The sequence below is a fragment of the Patiria miniata genome, unplaced genomic scaffold (assembly GCF_015706575.1).
Source record: "Patiria miniata isolate m_02_andy unplaced genomic scaffold, ASM1570657v1 HiC_scaffold_29, whole genome shotgun sequence".
Classification (NCBI taxonomy): domain Eukaryota; kingdom Metazoa; phylum Echinodermata; class Asteroidea; order Valvatida; family Asterinidae; genus Patiria; species Patiria miniata.
The window spans coordinates 20,473,084-20,497,498 of record NW_024037068.1 but is presented as its reverse complement, the minus strand read 5'-3'; the positions used below and the strand labels follow the sequence as shown (position 1 = coordinate 20,497,498).

The 24,415-nt window shown below is 43.2% G+C and overlaps 3 protein-coding genes across 4 annotated transcripts; 1 reads left to right on the top strand and 2 right to left on the bottom strand.

Annotated features, from left to right (window-relative positions):
• Window positions 1-468: 468 nt before the first annotated feature.
• LOC119735554 lies at window positions 469-13,269 on the bottom strand. Of its 2 annotated transcripts, none has more exons than XM_038209290.1 (3): window positions 13,229-13,269; window positions 1,250-1,996; window positions 469-883 (listed from the first exon to the last, which is right to left on the bottom strand). In XM_038209290.1, exon 2 carries the CDS (start codon window positions 1,967-1,969, stop codon window positions 1,250-1,252), a length of 720 nt encoding a protein of 239 aa, XP_038065218.1. In that variant the 5' UTR covers window positions 1,970-1,996; window positions 13,229-13,269; the 3' UTR covers window positions 469-883. The 2 variants fall into 2 exon arrangements, with proteins under 2 accessions (XP_038065218.1, XP_038065217.1); XM_038209289.1 differs by lacking the exon at window positions 13,229-13,269 and adding an exon at window positions 2,455-2,822.
• Window positions 6,006-9,710, bottom strand: LOC119735552. Its single transcript, XM_038209286.1, has 2 exons — window positions 9,257-9,710; window positions 6,006-8,303 (listed from the first exon to the last, which is right to left on the bottom strand). The coding sequence occupies exons 1-2, from the start codon at window positions 9,378-9,380 to the stop codon at window positions 6,178-6,180; spliced, it is 2,250 nt and encodes a 749-aa protein (XP_038065214.1). The 5' UTR covers window positions 9,381-9,710; the 3' UTR covers window positions 6,006-6,177.
• Window positions 12,420-23,179, top strand: LOC119735553 (radial spoke head 1 homolog). The gene is made up of 7 exons (XM_038209287.1): window positions 12,420-12,632; window positions 15,386-15,499; window positions 16,379-16,484; window positions 18,004-18,230; window positions 19,605-19,676; window positions 20,839-21,073; window positions 22,658-23,179. The coding sequence occupies exons 1-7, from the start codon at window positions 12,579-12,581 to the stop codon at window positions 22,840-22,842; spliced, it is 993 nt and encodes a 330-aa protein (XP_038065215.1). The 5' UTR covers window positions 12,420-12,578; the 3' UTR covers window positions 22,843-23,179.
• The last annotated feature ends 1,236 nt before the right edge of the window (window positions 23,180-24,415 follow it).

The following is a 24,415-nucleotide window of genomic DNA, read 5'->3' as shown; positions in this document are numbered from 1 at the left end:
CAAGGACAATCCACAAACCAAATTTGAAGTTCATATGTAAAGTATTTCTCAAGTTATTGCGCTGACAAAATTTCTATTGTTTCAGCCACTGTGACCTTGACCCTTGACCTTTCGGCCCCAAATGCAAAAGGCTTCTAAGGATTACCAAGGACAATCCACAAACCAAATTTGAAGTTCATATGTTAAGTATTTCTCAAGTTATCGCGCTGACAAAATTTCTATTGTTTCAGCCACTGTGACCTTGACCCTTGACCTTTCGGCCGCAAATGCAAAAGGCTTCTTAGGATTACCAAGGACAATCCACAAACCAAATTTGAAGTTCATATGTTAAGTATTTCTCAAGTTATCGCGCTGACAAGATTTGTCCGGACACACACACCCACACACCCACCCACCCACACACCCACCCACCCACGGAAGGACAAGGCGGAAACAGTATGCCCCTTCGGCTTCGCCGCGGGGCATAAAAAGCTGAAATCAGCTTTAAAGCCGAGATTTCACACCCCTGTGTAAGCCACTCACAAAATTCTGAGTGTCACTCGTGTTCCGAGTTCAAGAAATACTCCCAATTGATGGTCTCTCACCGAGTGACCTGCCCTCCCATCAAATGTTGCCATCACTCAGCGAAATTCAATCAGGCAAGGTCTTAGTCCAGACATTACGTAGTTCAAGGCTGGATTATGATCGAGTATAAAGTCATTCACAAATTCTCTAGCATCGCTCAGGTGCCGAATTCAAGGAATGTTCCTGCTCAATGGTCTTTTCCCAAGTGACTCGCTCCTCCTGGACAACATGTGTTGATTTCTGAGCAGAATTCCACCACGCAAGGGTTTCAGTTCAGATAGTTGTTGGATGTGTTGGAATAAGTCACTCATAAGCTTTAGCTAAGTCCCTAACTCCTTAGGCCATTTTGCTAGGATGTAGCCTCAATCCTGCAAATTCCTCCGTTATTTCTTGAATATGGTCCATGGAGAGATGACCACTGCCTGAATCCTGCAAAATCCTCCAGCTATGTCTGTCAATAGGCCGAGGCAGAGGCAGTGACATCCTGGAGCAGTGCGGAGGATGTCAAGTATAATCAAGGACTAAGTTTATGCACGGCTGAGCATAAACAACACAAGGTCCGGCCCAAGACCTTGACACAGTGCGTACTCCGAAATCAGCAACGCACTTTTGCCATGTAACCTCAATCCTGCAAATTCCTCCAGTTTGCAAAAAGGATTTTGGAGGATTCAGGGCGGTTAGGGTTCTAATGTGCGTTCAAGAAATATTCCCGCTCAATGGTCTCTCGGCGAGTGACTTGCCCCTCCCTATCCAACGTCTCAATCACCGAGCGCTCCGTGATCCGTTCGACTCGCTCCGCGATGACCCTCTCTAAGCGGAACTGGGAGACAGGGTCCAAGGCAATGATGACTCTCTGCGGCTCCGAGATATCTTCCTGCGGCACCAAGCACGCCTCCGCCGGGAGGGAAGCCTGAAGTGGGGGCGACGAGTCCACTACCTGTGCCTCACTCTCGGCCTGGAGATCTTCCCTTAAGTTACTCAGCTGAGTGTTCAGCTCCTTGGCCATCACCCGTGCAGATCTCTTACGCGGGGCTGCTTGCGACTTCTCCGTTTTGACCCTGCAGACCTGTTGGCGGCGCCTGCGGTACGACGGCCTTCCCAGCGGCATCACTTTCCCCTCCGGCGTCACCTTGCAGACTTCCTTGATCATTTCCGCCTCTTGCACCTTGTCCGGGTGGAAGCTGTGGTAGTGCTTCATTAGGTCCTCCCGACGGTTACTCTCGGCTTCGCAACAGGCGCAGGGGAACCGGAACCCCAGGTGGTGGTTTTTGACGTGGCGTCGCAGGTTTGAATAAAGGGTGTACTTAATGTTGCAGTAGGCGCACTGCAGGTCCGGCCTAGACGGCAGGAGCGCGGACAACATCGACTCTGAGATAGGCTCCTGGGTCTTGCCAAACTGCAACATGGTCCGCTCCAATGCCTCACGATCCAACTGCAATCAAAACACAAGGGCAAAATGAAACAATGTTTCCGTATTTTCAACACTGTTTGGCAATGCTCATTTGAATAGCTTCAGAGTTTGTCAAAAATGATATTTCAAATGTGCTCAACCCAATTGTTGCTATTTTTTATGATGAGAATATTCAGTTAAAAAAAAAAATTCTGTATAAAATAAATTTACGTGTCCTGACCCATAGCCGGTTTTAAACATGGAAAGATTTTCATACACATCACTTTTTCAATCAATTTTTAAGCGTCAATAAGTTACTTTCTACGGTTCTTTCATCTATTTCCCCTCCTCGACTCTCACTCTCTACCCTCCTCCAATCCTCTTTAGGCCCAAAATATAGTTCTGCTTTTGGTTACCCTACCTACCCTATTCTGACACCCCCTACCCTAATTTGTATGGGGAAAATGAGAAAAAAAACACCCAAAACCATCCATTTCTACCTTTTTCCCTTGACTACACGCAGATGCCTCCATATGATCGTACACCAAAATATTCATGACAAATTAAATATTCACGATAACGTAATGCACTATCATTGGGTAGGTGTAGATCGCTGTTGAAGTCACGCCAATAACCAATGTCAAAAATGGCTGCCTAGACCGTCTGCTGCCGAGCTGATGTTCGCATCAAGAGTGTGCTCTAAACAGACATATTTCCTGAAAATGAAACGTCTTCACATTGCCAGAGCTTCCGGGATTCGTCTCAGGTGAAATCTCTCCATGGTGAGGTGAACATTGATGTGTTTAGTGGCAGATAACTGATGTACGAATGTGGAGTTCTTCCCTTTATTCCCTTTCATAAATACCTTTCCGTCAAACAGTCAATACCAGTCAAAAATTCACAAATGTTGAAAAAATGTTGCAACCTGACGCCACATTTTTCTTCACATATCATCTCAATGAAGATCATTTATTGCAAAAATGATTACAGGAATCTGGGACTGAGAAACATTTCCAATTTTGTTAGGAAATTCTTAGAAAATGTTCTCCATAGACTTTGTACACAACCGCGGAAGTGGTGTCACTGCCTGGTTGCAACATTTTTGCCTAAATGTTTAACCCCCACCCCAATGCCACGCTCCTGATGCTGGCCCCCTGCTGCACGTTTATCTGTGACCCTCCATAAGCTGCGCAGGTAACGCGTTGCAAGCGTTACCTACTCCTAGAACTATGAGTATGACTGAGGCTCTACGTGGAGCCTCATACTCATAGTTCTAGGAGTAGGTAACGCTTGCAACGCGCTTGCGTTGTCACACCTGCACATAGCCCCACTAGTGTGGCCGTCGGTATGCTGCGCTGAACCTAAGGCCACACACCGTGGTCCGCGCACTACTGAGGACGTTTTCATACAATTTGCAGGGAATTTCTTACATATGGTTGTATTCTACGATGTCCCATCTATCACTTCTGGGATGCTTAGGTGTAATGATGTTCAATTTTCTGAGATATTCTTGAATCTTTCTGGAGCCCATATGCACTCGTGAAACATCCGGTGATGGCAGCCATTTTGAATGTGACAAGAGATGACCTCAAGCTGTGATGTCGCATTTATGCAAATTGCTTGTCAAGCGAGGGCGCGAGTTGCAAATGCGACGACTATTTCCTGTACCATGCATTTATCGTCTGGGGGCCACGTGCACTGATCTCTATTCAGGATCTACGGCACAGGAAACAGCCGTCGCATTTGCAACTCGCGCCCTCGCTCGACAAGCAATTTGCATAAACGCGACGTCACAGCTTGAGGTCATCTCTTGTCACATTCAAAATCGCTGCCATCACCGGACGTTTCACGAGTGCATATGGGCTCCAAAAAGATTCAAGAATATCTCGGAAAATTGAACATCATTACACCTAAGCATCCCAGAAGTGATAGATGGGACATCGTAGAATACAACCATATGTAAGAAATTCCCTGCAAATTGTATGAAAACGTCCTCAGTAGTGCGCGGACCACGGTGTGTGGCCTTACGGCCACACTAGTGGGGCTAACCTGCACACACAAATTGAATGCGACTTGCGAATCATGCGAGTGCGTAGAAATAGGACCGCGTAGCTTTCCTTTGCTTTTAACGGGTCTGACGGGGATACCCTAAATAATTAACTGATCTGTTCATTTGCGTAGAATTTAAAGGAACAACAACAAGCACTGTGCTGTATTCTGTTTCGTTTTCTTATAGAATTAGAAACTCACCATTTTGTTTAGTATTTTCAACGTCCACTGGCAGTGGCAGTGAAGCTGTATGTAAAATTCCAGGCTCTGGTAGTTTCCTGTTTCACACTACGCCCTCTGTCGGCAAGAGTATGCCAGAGTCAGGATTCGCTCCTGTTTGCAGGGCGGGGGTACGAGCGAAGAGTCAGGACTCAGATAGTAGTATGCGGCTTGTATCATATCAACTCCTTATTTTTTCTTTATTAAATAAAAAAAAATTAATGGCAACCTTCCAGTAGTATTTCTGAGATATGGCGGGTATGGTACAATATAATATGGATGGATGAAAAAAATGAAGAAGAAAAAAGAAGTAAATAGATGGAAGTTATTTTTTCCAAAAACAATCATCCCGCCTAGATTTTTGTATATAAGCCACTTTGGATGTTTTTAACCATGCAGCACGGCATGTAGGCTTGCCCAGTTTCTGATTAAGAACCGGTTTTTATAGGTTCGATGTCCATCCATTATCGCTCTCAACTAGTGGCGTAGCAAGGTAATTTTGATTGGGGGTAAAAATATTTTGAAAAGTACCATCAATCGATGGGGGCGCTGCTCAAAACCGACGATTATGCACACTACAACAGACAACTTGATGCTTTCAGGGATATGCGCGAAATTCAGATAGGCACACCTAATGGCCGCTGGCATAAGAAAAGTGGGCACAATTTTTTTGTAAAGGGTACTTGTTCAGAAAAAGGGGACACCTTTTGTAACAAAAGAAGGGCAGTCTTTACAAATATTGGGGGGATGGAAAAGGGCAGACTGTACAATTTTTGGGGGGGGGGGGCTGGCTACGCCTATAGACTGGCGGGAACCAGAATGCACAGTGCGCTTTCCTAAGGGGAGTTCTTCGTAATTCAATTGGAAATACGAACCATCTACTCGCGCGAACAGTGACATAACTGGGGTGCCGGGGCGGGGTGACTTAAGATAAGGGGGTCTAAAACACGGGACGGGGAGGTGGGGCATCCAATGGGGTTTTTAACAATAAAGGGCTCATTTTTGTCTTTCCCAACTTCTGGGTGAGGGGACACAACATGGGCACAGGCCTCAAGCGAAGAGGGCACATCACCCTCCCCTGTCCCCGACACACAGGCGTTGGTTGGCAATGTGCGGGCAGGTCGCTTAATTTTCGGACGTGAATCGAGTCTCTTCCAGTGGAATCCTGATTATTATAACTTCGCGCGCGCATTATACCCCAAGTACCAATTACAGAGCTAGCTTCTTCACAATACCCCATTTACGGGCCATCAGACCAGTTTTCTTAATTCAGCACCTCGAGATCAGCACAACGCCTGTAGGCCCTTACAGATACCTATGATCTTGCCGAAGATCACAAACTCTAAGAAGCCTTGGAGTTAAAATTTTGTTCGCGGGAAGTTGTCGGAATGTGGCACCATATCAATAGGTTTTGAGGGTGTGGTTTGTTAAAAGTCATTGTTGAATACTCAAGAGGGCGCCTTTATGTTTAGGCCCTCAGCCTCGGTCCAAAATTTTGGACACCGGTATCAAAATGAGGGGAATAATCGTCATAGCGAATTTTTGGCAAGGTATATACCTCCAGAGTTGGAAAATATAGCATTAGATTGCAACTGTGGCAGCTTTTTGGGTGTTATTACTTTTTTCCCCAGAAATATCCATCAAAATGCTTGTAACCACTCTAGGGGCAGTATACTTTGCGCATGCGCACTATAATCATTTATGCCCTGATTTGATACTCACCAAACCCCCAGGCTGATGTTCTAATTGTTGAAACTAAAGTAAACTGGCATGACAGTCAAAATGGTATGACCGAAACAATCAGATTTATTAACTTTGAGCAAAGACGTGAAACAAATACACTCTCAAAATAAAGAACGTCTAGCCCATAATTTTCACGCCAAAATGGGCAAGGCAGTTTTCAGAGTTTACGAATAAATGACCTCCGGGGCTACAATGAAAAAATGACGTCACCATCACGCGAAGAAATGATACCATATTCTCTCCAAGTAATGGCCTTCTTCCCCGTTGGAAGATCTGCTGACGAAGCCCAACGCCTTCTTGTAGAACTCTACGGGATGCTTCCTGATCATCTCTTTGGTTGCTCCGAAGCAGCCGTTCCGGCAGTTCTCGATGCCCTTAGCCGGTGGCAGGACGCCGTAGAGATGGTAGTAGAACTCACCGAAGGTCACATTGGCCCTGTCGATCGGGCGGTTCTTCACAGTCTCCAGGTATTCCTTTTGGAAGGGGATTCGTCCCCAGTCCGTATGCAGCTCCAGGAGTCCCAGGCAAGGCACGCCCTTCTTGGCTGAGGTTACGAACTGAAGGATGTCCTTGTAACAGCGACCCTTGAGATGATCTGCCTGCGTGAAGACGGTAACGTTCGCAAGTTGGTGGTAGTTGGTTACGATGTGGTGTAGGAATGAGTGCGACTCGCGCCCAACGTTCTCCAACCGTTCCCAGGCGTACAATTGAAAGGGCGGGCCCGTGTCGTGGCCCTTGTGGTACACGAGGGTGTGGTGGGCGTAGGGCCTCAGCCACTCAATATCCTCGTTGTAGTGAGCGATAACCAACTCGTAGTCCAATGGGATAACCCGGCCCGTGTTCTTCTTAGAGTTGACAACATTTGGACTCGTGTACGTTTCCTCGGGGACGCCCTGCAGTATTTTGTCCACAACCTCGACCCCTTGCATGAATAAGTGATCTGGATTTGCAACCTCGTATCTCCATCCTCCGAACCTCCCACGGGAATAGATGTCTTTGCTCTGCAACCATGGTTGTATCGTGTCCAGTATCGTATCCCTTTTGAGTGAAGGAACGGGATGTCCGTAATCCAATCGACGATAGTGCTTGGAGACAGCCATATCAGCTGTAATAAACCCGTAAGAGACTAAGGCGTCAATTGTTGTTTTTACCAACTCATTTTCTTTCCATCGCCACGGAGGCCGGCTAGTCATCGGTTCTGCGATTTCACACATAAGCGACCAATAAGCTCCCGCTTTGGGTACAAGGTCATCTGAATAATTGGAGAACATTGTCATGCGGTAGAAGGGAGAATCAGAATCCGGGAAATACACCCAAGATTTATCAGCAAGGGTCTTTGGTAGTTGACCGGTGAGGCCAAGGCCTACGATGTGAGTGTGCGTGTACACCAGCTGAGATGCTAGCTCTTGCATCTTTGACAAAGACGAGTCACTGCTCTTGAGAAAGCCAGTAACAATATCCAGAGGCGCTGTAGAAAACAACACATCGTATTCAAGACTGTACTGAGATTTCATATCCTGGCCTGCTTCCACTGTGACTACTTTCTCGTCGATGTTAATTCCGGTAACTTTTTCGTTGAATTTAAACCACTCTCTGGGAAGCCGTCTTGCAATTGCCTCCCAAATTCCTCCTGTTCCATTATATTTGGGGAAACGGAAGAAGCGGTTCGGCCCCCACTCTGTATCCTTGGCCTCGATCCCGTTATCCACCTCTTTAATATTGCTCTTAATCTCTTCAATGTCTGGTACGGAAACCTGCTCCCCAATCCAGGCTGAGTTCATCTCTGTGGCGTTAACAGTCCAGCATTTCTTGTAGTATTTCCTCATGAAGACGTCCGCGAGGCCCGATCCGAATTTCTGCAGCAGCCACTCGTCGAAATTCTCCGGTTTAAGAGTGATCGTATTTCTGGAAATCTCCTCCAATCCCGACAGGCTTTTCTGCTGATCCCCTTCATCCATGATGTGGATGTTGTTTTGCACGGGGTAAGGGATGAACCTTCTCGTTCCATCTGATCCTTTCATGAAGGCAAACGTCGCCATCGGCCGGTAGTTCCACTCGGGCACTGCTCGGTCAAGGATCCGATCGAAGTAGGTGTAATGGGAGAAGTCCGCATTGACTCTGTTGTCCCACAGAAACCCTTGATCGTCTCTCTCAGACGAGTCCAGGCCGCCTGGTTTGCCTTTCTCCTCAAGGACGGTGATCACGGTGTTTTTAGTTTCCCGCCGGAGATCGTGGAGTCTCTGGGCGGCTCCAAGAGCGGTGGGTCCAGAGCCGATGATGACGATTCTGTACCTCTCCGAGTCCCCAATGACATCAGGGGTTGGGGGTGTATTATTTCCTAAAAGAAAGAAAACACTTTTTTTAGCGGTTTTACCAACATTTATCGAGGACAATATGACATTTTGAACAGCTCCGAAACGCTACCACTGTACTGGGGCCAATTACACGGCGCTGCTAAGCACAAAAATTTGCTTTAATAGCACAAACAAGTGTGGCTTATAAAAGCAGGTTACCAGCCAAAACTCCACGTGATGTACATTGCTCGTGATTAGTATTCAACTGTTGTTTGCTGAGCATGAAAATCACAAGGAGTTTTGGCTGATAACCTGCTTTTATAAGCAAGACTTTTTTGTGCTAAGCAATTTTTTTTTGCTTAGCAGCGCCGTGAAATTGGGCCCAGCTGATCAGTATGCGAAGGCTTGTCTTAATGAGGGTGAATTTGGTACCTAAACTAATTTCATTCCCCGTCCTGGAAAGAGTTCCATACCTGGACATCACTTGACACCCTGTGCACAAACCCTATGACTGGTCTGAACAATTCCAAGTGTTTTCTCAGTAAAGGCTTCAATATTTTCCATGCTTAATGTGACTTTTTAGGACATGTTATCGCTTTCTGATGGCCGATAGGTCACTGCGGGGAAAAATTAGCGATGTCCATTATGAAATTCTTCCCGATGTGCATTAAAATTGTTGCCAAAGTCGTTAACGCAAGGAGTGATTCAAAATTTTCATAATACTTTTCAAAGAATGTTTTCTTCATTTGTTTTTATTAAGTTTTAATGATTGCATTTGAAAACCAGGACTAATAAAATATCACTATTATTTACTGAAAGTAACTTCGGTTGACGAATTCCAGTTTGGGAGCAAAATCGCAAAAACCATTTTCCCCCACTCCCCCCCCCAAAAAAAAATTAAGCTAAAGCGTCTCTCGTGGTGGCTTAAATTATGTTGTAATGGATGATCACATATACAAAATAAACAATAGTAATATCTTTCCCCTGCTTTACGTACCTTTATCATCGAAGAACCGCCGAGGAAGAATGCTCGCGTCCCAAGAGCCAAACTCGATCATCAGCGAAATCGCCAGCGATAGCATCAGAGCTGCCAAGAAGACATTTTTCAGACACGATGCCATGGTCTCAAGCTCACAACGTTATAAAGTCAAAACATTTGCAGGAAATTCCCCTCATGCTTTGGATGTCTTTGGATGCTTTTGGATTGTCGCCTCATGTTAAAAAACTCGAATTTCAAGAACCGTTACTTCCAGGCACCTTCAACTTACGGAGGGACCCAGTGAAATTTAGACAAACCCGAACACAGGCAAAGAAACAGGTTGTTCAAAGATCTATAAGCGACTGGGTCAAGAAATCATCCTCCATGTCATGCAAGGAAGAAATCCTCAAAATTTACAGTCATCGACTGGTGTTTCTAAACTGACGTGTACGTTCCACATGAGATGCACAACTACAGTCTGTTGTTTTGATGTTTGCATTGCCAGTTGATGGCATACTGATAATTGACTTCTTGCAATAAGGCGCAAGTAGACATTTTGTGTGTAGCATTGGCGAGCAGTGTGCATACAGTAGGCCTAGGTTTGGACGTTGGTGATCTGAAGAGAACATCATAACATTTTGTCTTTGGACAAAGCATCCAGCCGGGAGCGACTTGGCGACGAGGTCATTTGGACAATTGGCGAATCGATTGGCGCAAAAGTTAAGCGCATAGTCGCAGATGGTGCTTCAGCAAAGTGGTACATTATGTGCCGGTGTAGTGTAAAATTTGGAATTCAATACGGACTCTTTAGTAATTGTAATGTGCATGCCTAATTGAAGACAATCGGGCGGGACAGTGACAGGTAACGTGTGAGGATAATAGACCAGATTTCATAGGAGTCCAAATTTCATATGACACTGGTACTAGCGAGTAGCGGCCTATTCTGAATGATGCTGTTGACCCTATCATTGACACCGTCTCAGGGGCGGCAGAACTTGCCCCCCCCCCCCCATTTTCCCATGCCAACAAAAGTGCCCCTCTCGCGGTTATAAATGTGCCTCCCCGAGATGAAAACAAAACTGCCCCTCAAACGCACACGTACGAAAGCACATGATTGAGCTACAGATGAAATTGTCTCCTCTCTTGTAATGCAAAACTGCCCCACAAAAACCACAAGTACCCCTCTCGCATGCATTAACAAGATTGTGCACTTTCTCGAGATGTAAAACTACCCCTCGACTGAATACCCCTCTCGCAAAAAAATAATATTGTGCCCCTCTCCAGATGAAAAATTTGCCATCAAAAATAATAGTCCTCCTTTCGCGATAACTTCTAGAGATTGAAAACTGCCCCTCCAAAGCACAATTAGTGCCCCGCTCGCGACAAAGTTGTGCCCCCTCTCAAGATGAAAAACTGGCCCCTATAAAAAATAATAGTGCTCTTAACGGGAAAAAAAGATGGTCACTGAACTGGCCAGCGAAAGCAACAGTGCCCCTCTCGCGATAAAAAAAAAGTTCTCTCTACACAACTAGGTAAAAGAAACACACAGAGAAAGATGGACAACGTATTCATAATTTGTTCCTAATCATAATTTTTTGAAGCGAAATGAACGGGACCATATTTATTTATTTATTTATTTATATCGGGCAAACAAGATAAAAATATTAAAAACAAACAGGCCCGAGGATTTCCCAAAAGCGAAAGCAAAATTCTTTTCCTCCACTTTCATAGTGCCCCTTGCCCCCCCCCCCCCCCCCCCCCCCCCCCCCCGTTTGAAAAGCATTCCGCCGCCTCTGCACCGTCTTGTAAATTTTGTATATAGGCCTAATTATAGCTCCGAAACACTTTTACAGGGGGTCAATATGGTAAATTCCGTGGGATGTCCATGGTTACCGTGGCAACCGATCTAAAAGACTAAGTGATTTTGTATTAAAACATTGAAACATTCCTTTTTGTGAATCAAAAAGCAAAGTATGTTTTCTTTCCTCGGGTCGAACTTATCAAGAGCAGGTTTAATAAGAAGAAATTCGTGGCCACGCAACCAATAATGCAATGTAGTTGCCATTTTAAATTTGTTTATTCCTCGGTGTTTTTTTTTTTTTTTTTTTTTTTTTTTTAGAGGGGAAGGGTTTAACTGGTGGTGTTCAGAGAAATTCCATTGTTTCTTTCAATTGATCCGATGGGGCCGGCCCAGGCTACAGGATTTTATATGCAAAGTTTTTATACAAAGTTTTTTATACTTGAAAATAACATGAAATAAAATTGGTGGGCAACCGTGTTAGTCAGGCAGAATCAACTGGAAAAAGTAAGGTAGTATTTTAAATGACTAACTATATAGAGTGAAAGTGTGCATACGTTTTCGAAGCTACATTTACTTGATCAGATGCAATGAAGAGGGGGACTTGTAATTACGGCGAGGGGTTCTGGGCCCGCTTAAAGGCCCCGAATTTAATTTTTTTTTTTTTTGATTCTAGATTCTCTGTGGTGCGATCTGAGGCCATTTTTGACCACTTTAACCATTTTTTAAGGAAAAGATGGTGGTGTACGCAGTGCCTGCCTTGATTGCGACCTCACTTTAAAACGAAATTGGTTGTTGTTGTTTTCGTTTTTTTTTGGGGGGGGGGGGGTGCATGGCCCCCGTTGCCCCCCCCCCCCCCCCCCCCGGATCCGCCCTTGGTCAGGGGCATCATCATAAAAATAACATGGTGAGACCACGGAGGAAAGCAATAGACTATTCATTCCTCCATGGTGAGACAACTTTGATAGGCCTATATGAGAGGGTTACAGAAATTCACTTTATGTTTGTGAATTGACAACTCCCAGAGAGCTGAGGCTGGTGTCTGGTACTGAGAAGTTTCGACGGCCGCTCTTGCCAGGTTTCTTTTTATCCAAACGAAAAGCTCGGGACTACTTCACAATCCCCCTGTCACTGATGACGGAGCCGAATTTTTGGGAAAAAATATATTTGGATATCTTTATAATCGTACATCACTATTTTTATTGGAAGAGCGAACCGATCCAGCAGCTTTTGGATATCAGTCCGTATTGTAGAAATAGCGCCACCATGCGACGTTGGTTTTGGACGGACACGCAAGGCCTTGTAAACAATTTTTCTTGCTACCGTTGCTAAGTAATAAGTAAATAGCCCAACTGGGCGCTTTCTTCGTCGAGGACCCATTCATCACTACACTGAATTGGGCTCCCTTTGGGCGATTTCAATCAATTTTGTCGTGTGCACAGAAAAATTAAGATCACATCAACTGCAGCTGCAACAAGGGCTGAAAAAAAAGAGAAAAAAAAAACAATCTTTCCGAAAGTGTAATTCTGAAAATCTACAAGAATGTCGGATCTTGGCTCAGACTACGACGAAGAGGAACAAGGACCGTATTTAGGGGTGAGAAATTTTGAAGGAAATCAAATAGGGCCTTTAAATAAATAAAAAAGTTAAAATAGTATGAAAAATAGTGCCCAGTTTCCGGACAAAATGTGTAAAAATCTGCACAATTTAAAGGGGGATTTCGGCCTGAATTCCCGAATGTTTTATGTTTTTGATTGTTTACTTATCCTATTTCAAGGTCTGTTTTGAAAGCAAACTAACCTAATGACCCGTACCGTTCCCGAGAAAAGAAAGAAAAAAACAGTTGTTTTCACATAAAAAAATGCTCGTACGCTCATGTGACGCTCATGACGCTACATTCAATTGGCTTAGGCTAGCTCTACTGAGTGGAGCGTTGAATTACGGGTACCCCTCCATACAAACGCTCCACCGATTTGCCATACTTTGGTAGCACCATACACGGTCGTCATGACGGTATGCATTTTGTGCATGCCCTCGCGAGGACAAGGCCCAAAAAAACTGATAAAGAAAATACAAATGAGGAAGACAGTAACCCTGGATAGATCCACACATTCATGACATTCCATATGACCCCTCAAATTGTTTCAAACAACCGGTAATTTTGAAAAAAGAACAAAATAGTCTGAACTTACCGCTCACAATTAAATGTGTCTGCCGAGTTGCACAGTCTATTTCACTGACATGACTGATGCATAATTCATTGCGCGCGTGTGTGACGTCACTATTGAAGAAAAACAAGTCGCGCTTAATCAATGACTGTTTCATGTACTGATATGTGCCCCGCACCAAAAACCCACAGTCAGACGGCGCGGGGCACATATGACTACTTAAAACAGCTATTGAGTAAGCGCAACTTGTTTTTCTTCAATAGTGACGTCACACACGCGCGCGATGAATTATGCATCAGTCATGTCAGTGAAATAGACTGTGCAACTCGGCAGACACATTTAATTGTGAGCGGTAAGTTCAGACTATTTTGTTCTTTTTTCAAAATTACCGGTTGTTTGAAACAATTTGAGGGGTCATATGGAATGTCATGAATGTGTGGATCTATCCAGGGTTACTGTCTTCCTCATTTGTATTTTCTTTATCAGTTTTTTTGGGCCTTGTCCTCGCGAGGGCATGCACAAAATGCATACCGTCATGACGACCGTGTATGGTGCTACCAAAGTATGGCAAATCGGTGGAGCGTTTGTATGGAGGGGTACCCGTAATTCAACGCTCCACTCAGTAGAGCTAGGCTTAGGCCTACCGTTTTACCTTGTTTCAGAGATGCCACTTTTCCGTGTTTTTTTTTAATCTCACAAAATTCTGGTTTTTCCGGCCATAAAACAACTGGAAAAAGAGCAGAAAAACTGTGGTGGAAATGCATTGATTTTACCTCGTTAGCACTCTTGAGTTTTTATGTCGTAAGAATTGCGAACGCGCGGCCGCGAAACATTGTTCGTTGAAATAGTCTTAAAAACAAGGCCAACCTACTTAATTGCATAAAATGGCACCTCGCGTGCTGCACTGCGTGCAGGCGTGTTGTGTGCTAAGCACACAAGACATTCATCCTGGAAATCAATCATTTAGTTATCGGTGGTTCCCAATCGCAGTGATATATGTGAATACCAAAAACGCCGGGTACCAGCCATGCTTTCGTTGCGTGCATCGCATAGTGCAAAGGTCATGTACACCGACAGTGTTGTGGAATCGAATATTACGTTGGAAATTCGGGTAGGCAGAATAAATAATAGGAATATGGAAAAATTCAAAGTGATTGAACGAACCGACAGCTTAAAGGCCATAGAAGCAAAAATAAATGGAACTGGGCTTGGCTACAATAAGAGAAAGAGGACAACGGGGGCTTTGTGTCCGAGTGGCTTTTTCACAAAAAATAAAGTTCCGCTTTTTTCAAGCAGCTGTTCCGGTTTTTTTTCAAGCAGACCCATTTCCGTTTTTTTCAAGCAGACCCATTTCCGTTTTTTTTTCAAGCAGACCCTGTGGCATCTCTGCCTTGTTTACAGTAACTTCACCGAATTTCCACTTTGCCAACAACCACTTCGCCTATTTGCCACTTCGCCTATTACCACTTCGCCAAAGTACCACTCTGCCAAATTACCACTTCACCGAATTACTAAGATGCCTTTACTAAGTGATATCTGTGATCAAGTTTTAAACACTCCCTTGAGTCCTTTTCATTAATCACGAGTTTATCGATCTGTTACAAAGTTAGGGGCAATTCAAAATGTTCGATATTTCAAATTTCAATTTTTTTCCCCGAAAATGTAGGTGGGTGGGTCAAATTAATTTTTTGAAATTATTGATTATTGAATTCACTTTTTTCAATTAGAGGAAAGTAGAGGTAAAACGTCAAAGTGTGCCGCACCATTATGCATGCCTTTCGTAGTTCCACGTGTACGTATGTACGTGCGTGCATGTGCGTGTGAGCATCGGCTTAGGCGAAGTGGCAAATGGGCAAAGTTTATTTTTTTTAAACTTGGCCTAGGCTAATATTCGGGAAGACATTTTGAGGAGTTCTCTGCAAGATTTTTTCTTGAGGGCATGGGTGATGCACCTTTAAGATTTTGATTTTCTCTATTTTATATGCCAAGTAGCTTCTATGGTGAATGTCAAGAGAAAAAAAAAGTCTAGATTTCAATTTCAGGAAACACAACTTTTTAGCAAATTTAGCATGCATCGCTGTGTGGCTCTAATTCAGGAGGATGTCCAGTATTTGAGACACGTTTATGGGGCTATTCTCATTGTAGAATCACCGATTTTGATGATTGTTTTGTTTTTTTCAGGAGTATGAGGGAGAACGAAACGAGAAGGAGGAGAGGCATGGTAAAGGAAAGGCCACATTACCCAACGGCGATACTTACGATGGCATGTATGAGTTTGGCAAGAGACAAGGCCAGGTATGTGCAGACTTTAGTCCAACCGCCTCTGCTAACAATAGGCTCCCCTTTTAACGGCAAGTGCCTATCCAGTGCGTTGGTGCCTTTGTCATACACAGGCATGATTACAAGCGCCAACTGGCTAAACATTCAAGTTGCGTTAACTTCCGGTTCCATTCGTGCTATGTTACACCGTGTGAAGTACGCATGGTTAAATTGAGATGACGTCACACTAACAAACAGGATACCGTCAGACCGTCATATCATCCGCAAACATCACCTAAACAACTTTGTTAACTGGAAAATGTCTGATTTCTCACTTTTTGAAATCGCACTGCTTACAGAACATCTTTAATGTGATCTTCAAGTCTTGGCCATTACTACAACTTGTCATATACTTTAAAAAAAAAAATTACCAGTGAATTTGCTCTCCGACTCTGGGCCCTGTTTTGTCAAGCTTCAACTTTGTCTGATCGATTGAAGTCAAAATTTGCATTAGGTCTGATTCCCTTCTAGTGTAAATGAAGTCGCAAGGATGATGTAAGCATGGCACCTGACAATAGTGATGTCATAGTGTGTGCATGTTTCAGGGTGTTTATATCTGCATGACCTCTCGCTGTGTTGCTTGTGCAAGCGGCATGTCAGCGACAGTTGTATCATGGTTCCTCACTTACTATCCAGAAAAAACTTCCATCACATATTTTATAAGATGGAATTTGCATCTGGAAGATTATAAACTATATTACTCAATGCTTGCAAAAAAATTCACAATCTTACTCGGATGGGACTCGGGCTCGAACCCACAACCTCCTGCTTACTAGTGAAGACGGCTTACCACTCAACCAGCGAACAGTAAAACTGCCAGATTTAATCGTATTTGGTTATGATTGGTCCATACAGGGAGTGTACAAGTTCAAGAACGGTGCCCGTTACATGGGAGAGTACAAACATAACAAGAAGCATGGAACAGGAACGTTCATCTATCCAGACGGCTCCAAGTATGACGGTAAGGGCGGGATGTTCGGGATGGTATGCCCCAACCAAAGCATTGGTCCCAATTATAGTCCCAACAGTAATTGGGAAGACCCCAACAACATGGTGGGATCAGACCAATTGTAGTTGGTAACGCGTCCCAACTATACTTGGGACAAAGCTGTCGTTGGGGGCCGTAACAAAGATTTAGAAATGAGAACTAGTTTGAGGGCCAGATAATGAGGGAGGCATGCCCCAACTGAAGCATTGGTCCCAATTATAGTTGGGATGGTCCCAACAATAGTTGGGAACACCCCTACGATTACGTTGAGATCAGCTGAAGTGTAGTTGGGACCATCCCAACTATACTTGGGATAATGCTCTGTTGGGGCGTTACAAAGATTTAGAGATGAGAACTAGTTTGAGGACCAGAAGTTGAGGGAGGCACACCCCAACTGAAGCATTGGTCCCAGTTATAGTTGGGATGGTCCCAACAATAGTTGGAAACACCCCATCAATGTACTGGGATCCCCTGAATTGTAGTTGGGATCATCCCAACTATACTTGGGACGATGCTCTGTTGGGGTATAACAAAGATTTAGAGATGAGAACTAGTTTGAGGGTTAGAAGTTGAGGGAGGCATGCCCAAACTGAAGCAATTATAGTTGGGACAGTCCCAACAACAGTTGGAAGACCCCTACAATTTTGTTGAGATCACCTGAAGTGTAGTTGGGATCGTCCCAACTATACTTGAGACGATGCTCTGTTGGGGTGTAACAAAGATTTAGAGATGAGAACTAGTTTGAGGACCAGAAGTTGAGGGAGGCATGCCCCAACTGAAGCATTGGTCCCAATTATAGTTGGGACCGTCCCAACAGTAGTTGGGAAGACCCCTACAATTATGTTGAGATCACCTGAAGTGTAGTTTGGATTGTCCCAACTATACTTGGGACGATGCTCTGTTGGGGCGTTACAAAGATTTACAGATGAGAACCAGGCCAAGTTTGATGTCTGTATTCACTTTCAAAGATTGTAACGTTTTTGAATGGAGCAGTGTTGAGGACCCCCAAAAGTGACTAACGACAGCTTCACAGCTTTAAAGGGAATGTACAACATTTGCTTTTGCTGCAATTTTCAGAAATAAATGGATTTGGAGGATCAGTATGTTATAGCAAATATTGTTGAAATTACTTGTTTCACGTTTTGGGCTTGTAAATGCTGGAAAAACCAAGAAAACCAATCATGTTCTGGTAGTCTGGTTCCCTGACCTCACTTACGATGAAACGGAGCATTTTCCTTGAAAATGACAGCACACCAGGAGCCACGATTTTACAGGATGCTATAGACTGTCATCCCCTAACAATCTAGTAAAGGTATTTCGTAATAATTTGATCATTTCATTTTGTGATGTTTGCAAATGTTGTATCTTCCCTTTAATTAATAATGCACAGCACATGGCACAGGTGCAATCCAGTCAGTACTTATAAAGATCACTTCTAAGAACAAAGTCAGAATGTTAATACAACCTTCTCTCGTCCCCTAAATCCACACAGGCAACTGGGTAGATGACCAGAGGCACGGCTTTGGCACCTACACCTACCCCAATGGGGACACCTATGAAGGTGAATGGCAGAGCCACCTGCGGCACGGCCAGGGCGTGTACACCTACAAGGACACAGGCACCCGCTACGTGGGTACCTGGGTGAATGGGAAACGTGAGGGGGCTGGGGAACTGATCCACGCCAACCACCGGTTCCAGGGCGGATGGATCGGCGATCAGGTAATACGCACTTTCACTGTTACCGGTATATGTGCCACCTTGTTCATGGGGCAAAAAGAACATGCGTTGCTAGACACGAGCACATAATAAGAATGAATGATGACTCGGAAGCGCAAAAGTTTTCGATTGACGTGTGTACTCAGCAAATGCGTGTTCTGTTTCTTTTACATAAGATTGCACATATTGAAAGTGCTGATTGGAATACATGTTTTTTTAAAGCTGTAGTCCATCATTTGCAGCTTTCCGAAAAGTAAATGGCGTAATTATTGTTGAAAAACATACTTGGTTGAAAGATAGTAAGGGGACTAAACTCCCTGTGAAATTATTCTTTCTGGCAAGCTGTCGTTTTGAAGTAATCAACGAAAGAAGGCCTTTCCAACGGTGCTTCTTAAGACGCACCGTAGGAAATTAAAATTAGTAGTTTATTTTGTTATTGGGCAAAGCGCGCGCAAGCATTGGCACGACGCACACGCATGCGCGGTTGCTATAATTCGTCGGATCAGTGCGCGACATCGCGTAGCAGCAATCGGCTCAGTGACAACGTGTCTCTGATGCTGAATTCAGGCCCAATTCAAAACATGATTCAGCAACTTTTGATTTGAAATTGAGATCCTATAATGCTGTTTTCTCGGAATATACAGCTGAAGCTGAGCTGAAACTTTATCAGGTTAGTTGTTCAGTACCCTTCTTTAGATTTTGAGAACTTTTGTTGCTTTAAACGAACAAAATGCACACATTACAAATGATGGACCATATCTTTAATACGTTTGCTCCCTTTACTACTTTTGCTTCCTTTATTACTTTCGCTTCCTTTACTACTTTTGATTCCTTTAGTATTTTGCTTACTTTAGTACCTTTGCCTACTTAAGTACCTTTGCTGACTTTGGCCAGTGTCTGTGAAATCTGGCATATAATCAACTTGTCAGTTGACTTAGACTATATTTCAATAATACAAAGACAATATTTTTTTGATACTAAATAAATCTTAATGATTTCAAAATACTGGACCTTCGATCCCAGTGGTGTAACGCCTTTAAGAGAAAAACAAAAGGACCAGATACAAATTGGCCAGATCTGAGCTATATGGATAATTCTTCACTTTCCTTGTGGTCACAGTATCATGAAAATTGTGCTTACTAGTCATCTCGCAGAACCTTTGAAGTTCTGCTCATGCTGCCTGTTTGCAGTTTCTCTAACACCACTTAGCTTATTGCATTTTGAAAATGTCCACCCAGAAAAGTACCCGATAATACCAAATACTGCAAAATATTTGTGACGGTATACCGCAGACTCTCAAAATACAAAAACCGCCCACACCTACTTGTCAGAGTAAAGCGTTATTCAAGTTTTGAAGGTGATTTTTTTCTCTTACAGCCACAAGGGAAGGGCAAGTACTTGTTTGACATCGGCTGTGAACAGCATGGCCAGTACGTTCCTGTAGAGCAGGTAAGTTTTAAAGTTCCTACGAGCGATTGAGGCTGGTGCATGTAAAACTTGATCAGTGCATTTTGAATATACATGTACAAGCCGAAGTTAGAGTAATTGAATACTGAATCATTTGAATATGCGCAGCCCTATACATTTTTAGACTGAGGTGCTAGTTTTGTAGTATTAGAGGAGAATGCAAAATTCAACAACCTGTAACTTGAGGTTGAACCTCAAAGTACCCCATAAAACCCTATTAAACCTCACGGTAAACCTCGAGGTCAACCTCGAGGTCAAACCTTGAGGTCAATCTCGAGGTCAACCTCAAGGTCAAACCTCGAGGCCAACCTCGAGGTTGACCTCGAGGTCAACCTCGAGATAAACCTCGAGGTAAACCTCGAGGTAAACCTCAAGTTATCGCTTGTTTAATTTTGCATTCTTCCCTGACATGTAGGTAACCTTGGGCTCACGTGACCAGTAAAGTCTTTAATGATCATATTCGATACTTAGGTAACTACATGTAGATACGTTTTGAGCTTTCCAACGAGGCATCACACCAAAAATTGCCAACAGCGAGATCGATTATAAATGTATATCAATGCTTGCACGTTGCATGAAAAGAAAATGTAAGGCGTTTTGGCAATATGAGACAGAATTGGGCAGAGGTCAATATGGGGGTTTGCAGGTCTTAGGAAAGAGAAAAAAAATCTCCTTACAGTACTATTTGTTGCACTTCAGTCGGACGTTCCGTTGACAAGTTATGGCTGTTTAAAGTTTGAATTTATCGACATGTCAAAAAAGTAAATAACGAGGAAAAGGCCTAAGATGTTTTGAGTTTTGAATTCGTGAAAATGAAAGATGCCAATGGTTTTCCTCAAAAATACTTTTATTCCACGATTTGTATACTATTACTTTAAAATATGTGTAGTAGACGCATCAAAGATAACAAATATCAATAAATTTGCAAATGAAAAAAAAATTACCCCGATTGTTTTTGGGTTTTTTCTCCACTATGGCCTATGTCCAGTTCCATCTCATTTTTGCAAGAACGCCTCACAAAAGTTTTGAAAGTCTGAGTAAGAGGCGGGGATGTTTTTGGAAGTTTGAGACACAGTAATACAAAAGTCGGGGTGAAATTCATAATTGGGCTCTCAAATGACGGTTGTGTTGGTCTTGTTTCCAGCCGCAGAATGGGGACCAGGAGGACGAGGAGGCACAGACCGTCACCATACCCAAGTGGCGGGCAGGGGAGATCCGGGCCGTCAGCGAGTACAACCCAGCCGAGGAGCTGGCAGCAGCGGCTGCAGCGGAGGCCGAGGCGCAGCAGCAGCAGCAGGCCCAGGAAGAGGCAGAGAAGATGGAGGAAGGGGGCGGGGAAGGGACGCCGGAGGGAGGGGCTGAGGGGGAGGCTCCTGCAGGTAAGGATCTCAGTCTGTCGAGTCTCCAGTGACTGCCTAGTATGAAGAGTCAGGCAAAACACGGAAAGAATGTTGCGTCCTTTTTTATCACATATTATACAAATATTGAGTGGCTCAGGGTGAAATGAGAGGAATATTATCGCAAGGTAAAATCTGGACTTTCGCATCGTGAACTGGAAAAGTCCAGATTTTACCGAGCAATAATATTCCTCCCATTTCACAATTTAAAGCCACCCAGTATTTGTTTTTATATAACTGACATGTAGATCCTTGTCAATTGATATATTTGAACTTTTATTTCAATAAAAACTGGAGGAAAATGTATTTCTCTCTTCCAAACCACCCCTTCACGAAAATGTTTGAACCCAACGCTGTAGCGCTGGCTCTTTGGAACAATACGCGCTCCGCGCAACGCTGAACGTACACACCAGCATGCATTTGCACATAAATACCGCGTCATGGAACAAGAGTGATCCCAACTGTTCCAATAGTATTTCCCATTCCCCATGAGCGGATAGTACTTTTTGAGCCGCAGCATGAATGGGAGCAATAACGAATGTCACGTGATATGAGTTCCACCAATCAAATTACAAGGATATGTATGTCAGTTATATAATATCTCAATGAAGGTCAGTCATTGCAAAAATGTTGAAAAGACATGAATCTGGGACTGAGAAACATTTCCAATTTGGTTAGAAAATCTTTTGAAAATGCACTCCACTCTCCACAGACTTTGTACACAACCAAAAAACATGGCGTCTGGATACTGCATTCTTTCCCAAAACACACACACTGCTTTCGATAGTCACATATGCCTTTGACCATAATTCACTCTACTGGTGGTCTAGCGGTCTTTCAGTCCACTAATCATTATATCATGTTAAATTCTCCATCTGGAGTCCAATGTGACCCAGTCAAATGTCCAATTTTTTTATGAACTAATTTTAATTTTAGTTCACTTTTTGTTTCCCCAGAAATTTGCTTGATAGCATTGAAGAATTGTCTTGCATATTACTTGATTTAACCCTTATTTTAGCACATAAACAAACAACAGGTACTTTCAGAAGTACTAAAAAAAAAAAAAATTGTGGAACCTTTTTAGGACACATAATAAATTCCCTGGAGTGGAAAGTATCCTTCACGTAAAAATAAACAAGTAAACTTAAAAAAAAAACTTACAGGGATTTTTTTCTGCGAGGGGAGTTGTTTCAAGATCATTTTCAATATAAGTTTGAAACTTTAGGAGGGTATTTAAAATGTTATAAGTTTTTTATAGCAGCCAGTATTCAACAACTAGGTTTTCCAACATCTTAAAAAGTCCAGAAACATTGTGAGAATTTTTTTTTATACCCAAGAAAACTCTCTCACTTAAAAAAACAAGAACACATTTTAATATTATTCCTAAGAATTGGGCTTATACTTGTTTGGTTTCTTGGAGCCAATAATCAAGGTGCTAATTTTCAAAAAAAGTGGGGAAAGCATCAAGAACAATTGTGAAACCTTTTGTCCCTTACTTGTCCTGGATATTTTGGCGAGGATTTTGTCTTAATTACGGTACCTTTCGTTTTAAATCTATTCATTCAGCCCAAGAAGGAGCCCAAGAAGGTGCCCAAGAAGGTGAACCAGTTGCACCCCCCGAAGAAGGCGAGGCCCCGCCCCCAGCGGAGGGGGATGACAGCCAACAGGAGGCCGCCGACGAAGGTGGGGAGGGAGGCGACGACCCGGCCGCCCCTTCACCAGTAGTGGAAGAGGCCGAGGAAGCAGATTAAACAATAGGTCAGCACTAACACTCCTGGATCCTTCCATGTCCACCAGGGGTAGGGAAGGATATTTTTTAAATAGTTTTTGTGAAGTTTGTACATTCCCTTAAAGTTTTAATGTAATCTATGCTCATCATAATCATTCATTGCCTTCCCCAAATCGTTCAAAATCCACCAGTTTTTTTTTTTTTTTTACATGATTGAAAAAGTGCTCAGCCCAGTCAATTTTGCTTTCCGTTAGCCGTTGTGATATGTGGACACAATAGGAGGGCGCTAATTAGATTGGGTTAATTAGATTAAATCATAGAGTTATATTAAAGGGAATATACAACATTTGCAAACATCGAAAAATAAAACTACCAAGTTTTTACGAAATACCTTACTAGGATGTTGGTAAATGACAGTCTCAAGTATCTTGTAAAATTATGGCACCTAGTGTGAAGTCATTTTCAAGAAAATGATATTTTTGAATACATTTCCAACGGTGGTCGGCCGACCAGCGTTGGAAAAACCTAACTATTTTTCAACTACTGCTCCAAATTTACCATTTGTTCAGTCCAAATTGTGTTTGCTATTGGTTACATGTTCATGAACGGGTGCAGGCCAGCTAGACTGGTTCCCTTGCCTTACAATTTTCCATCATCTATAAATTGATCCATTTTATCTTTTGTGGAGTCAGGGAACCAGACTATTTGAACATTTTTGTTTTTCTTGGTTTTTCCAACCTTTTCGAACACAAAACTTCAAAAATGTCAGTGTAACAATATTTGATCTATTATACTAACCCCTCAAATGGTTCATTTCTGAAAATTACAGCAAAAGCCAATGATGTACATTCCCTTTAAATATAAACTAGGGAGTGCACTCGCTATGCTTCGGGCACTATGCGGTCGTGCCGGTAAGGACGCGAGATGACCATTTTCTAACTAGGCAAAATGCAGAGAGTTTTCAGTACTGAAACTGGGCATGTCTGGGCGTTTCATAATCGTACTCTGTCTAGTTATACACTCCTGTTTGCCCACTTTGAAAATGGCCGCCACAATTCTTGGTCGGCATGTTGGCGTATAACGAGTGCAATCTCTCGTTTATTTATGGCTCAATCTACGGGGTATTAAATAAAGAGTTTACCCATTACTGTGTCCATTATATCTCAAATATGCAAATTGGGCTTCATGCCCCTTGAGAGTGCGAAGATGAGCTTATTGGCACTGTGGTGGATTTTGGAGGATTGAGGAAGGCTCAACAAAAAGTACTTTGAACGTTGCAGTTTATATGGAACAGGAATGAATAGTGTATTATTTGCACTGCAGTCATCTACGAGGCCTGTGCTTTTGTTCAACAGGGATGTATACACATTGTGCATTCATTGTTAAAGGGAATGTACATCATTGGCTTTTGCTGTGATTTTCAGAAATGGACTATTTGAAGGTTTACTATAATAGATCAAGTGTTGTTACACTGACAAGTTTGAAGTTTTGTGTTTGAAAATGCTGGAAAAACCACGAAAAACAAATATGTTCAAATAGTCTGGTTCCCTGACTCCACTAAAGATGAAATTGATCAATTTATAGATGCCGGAAAA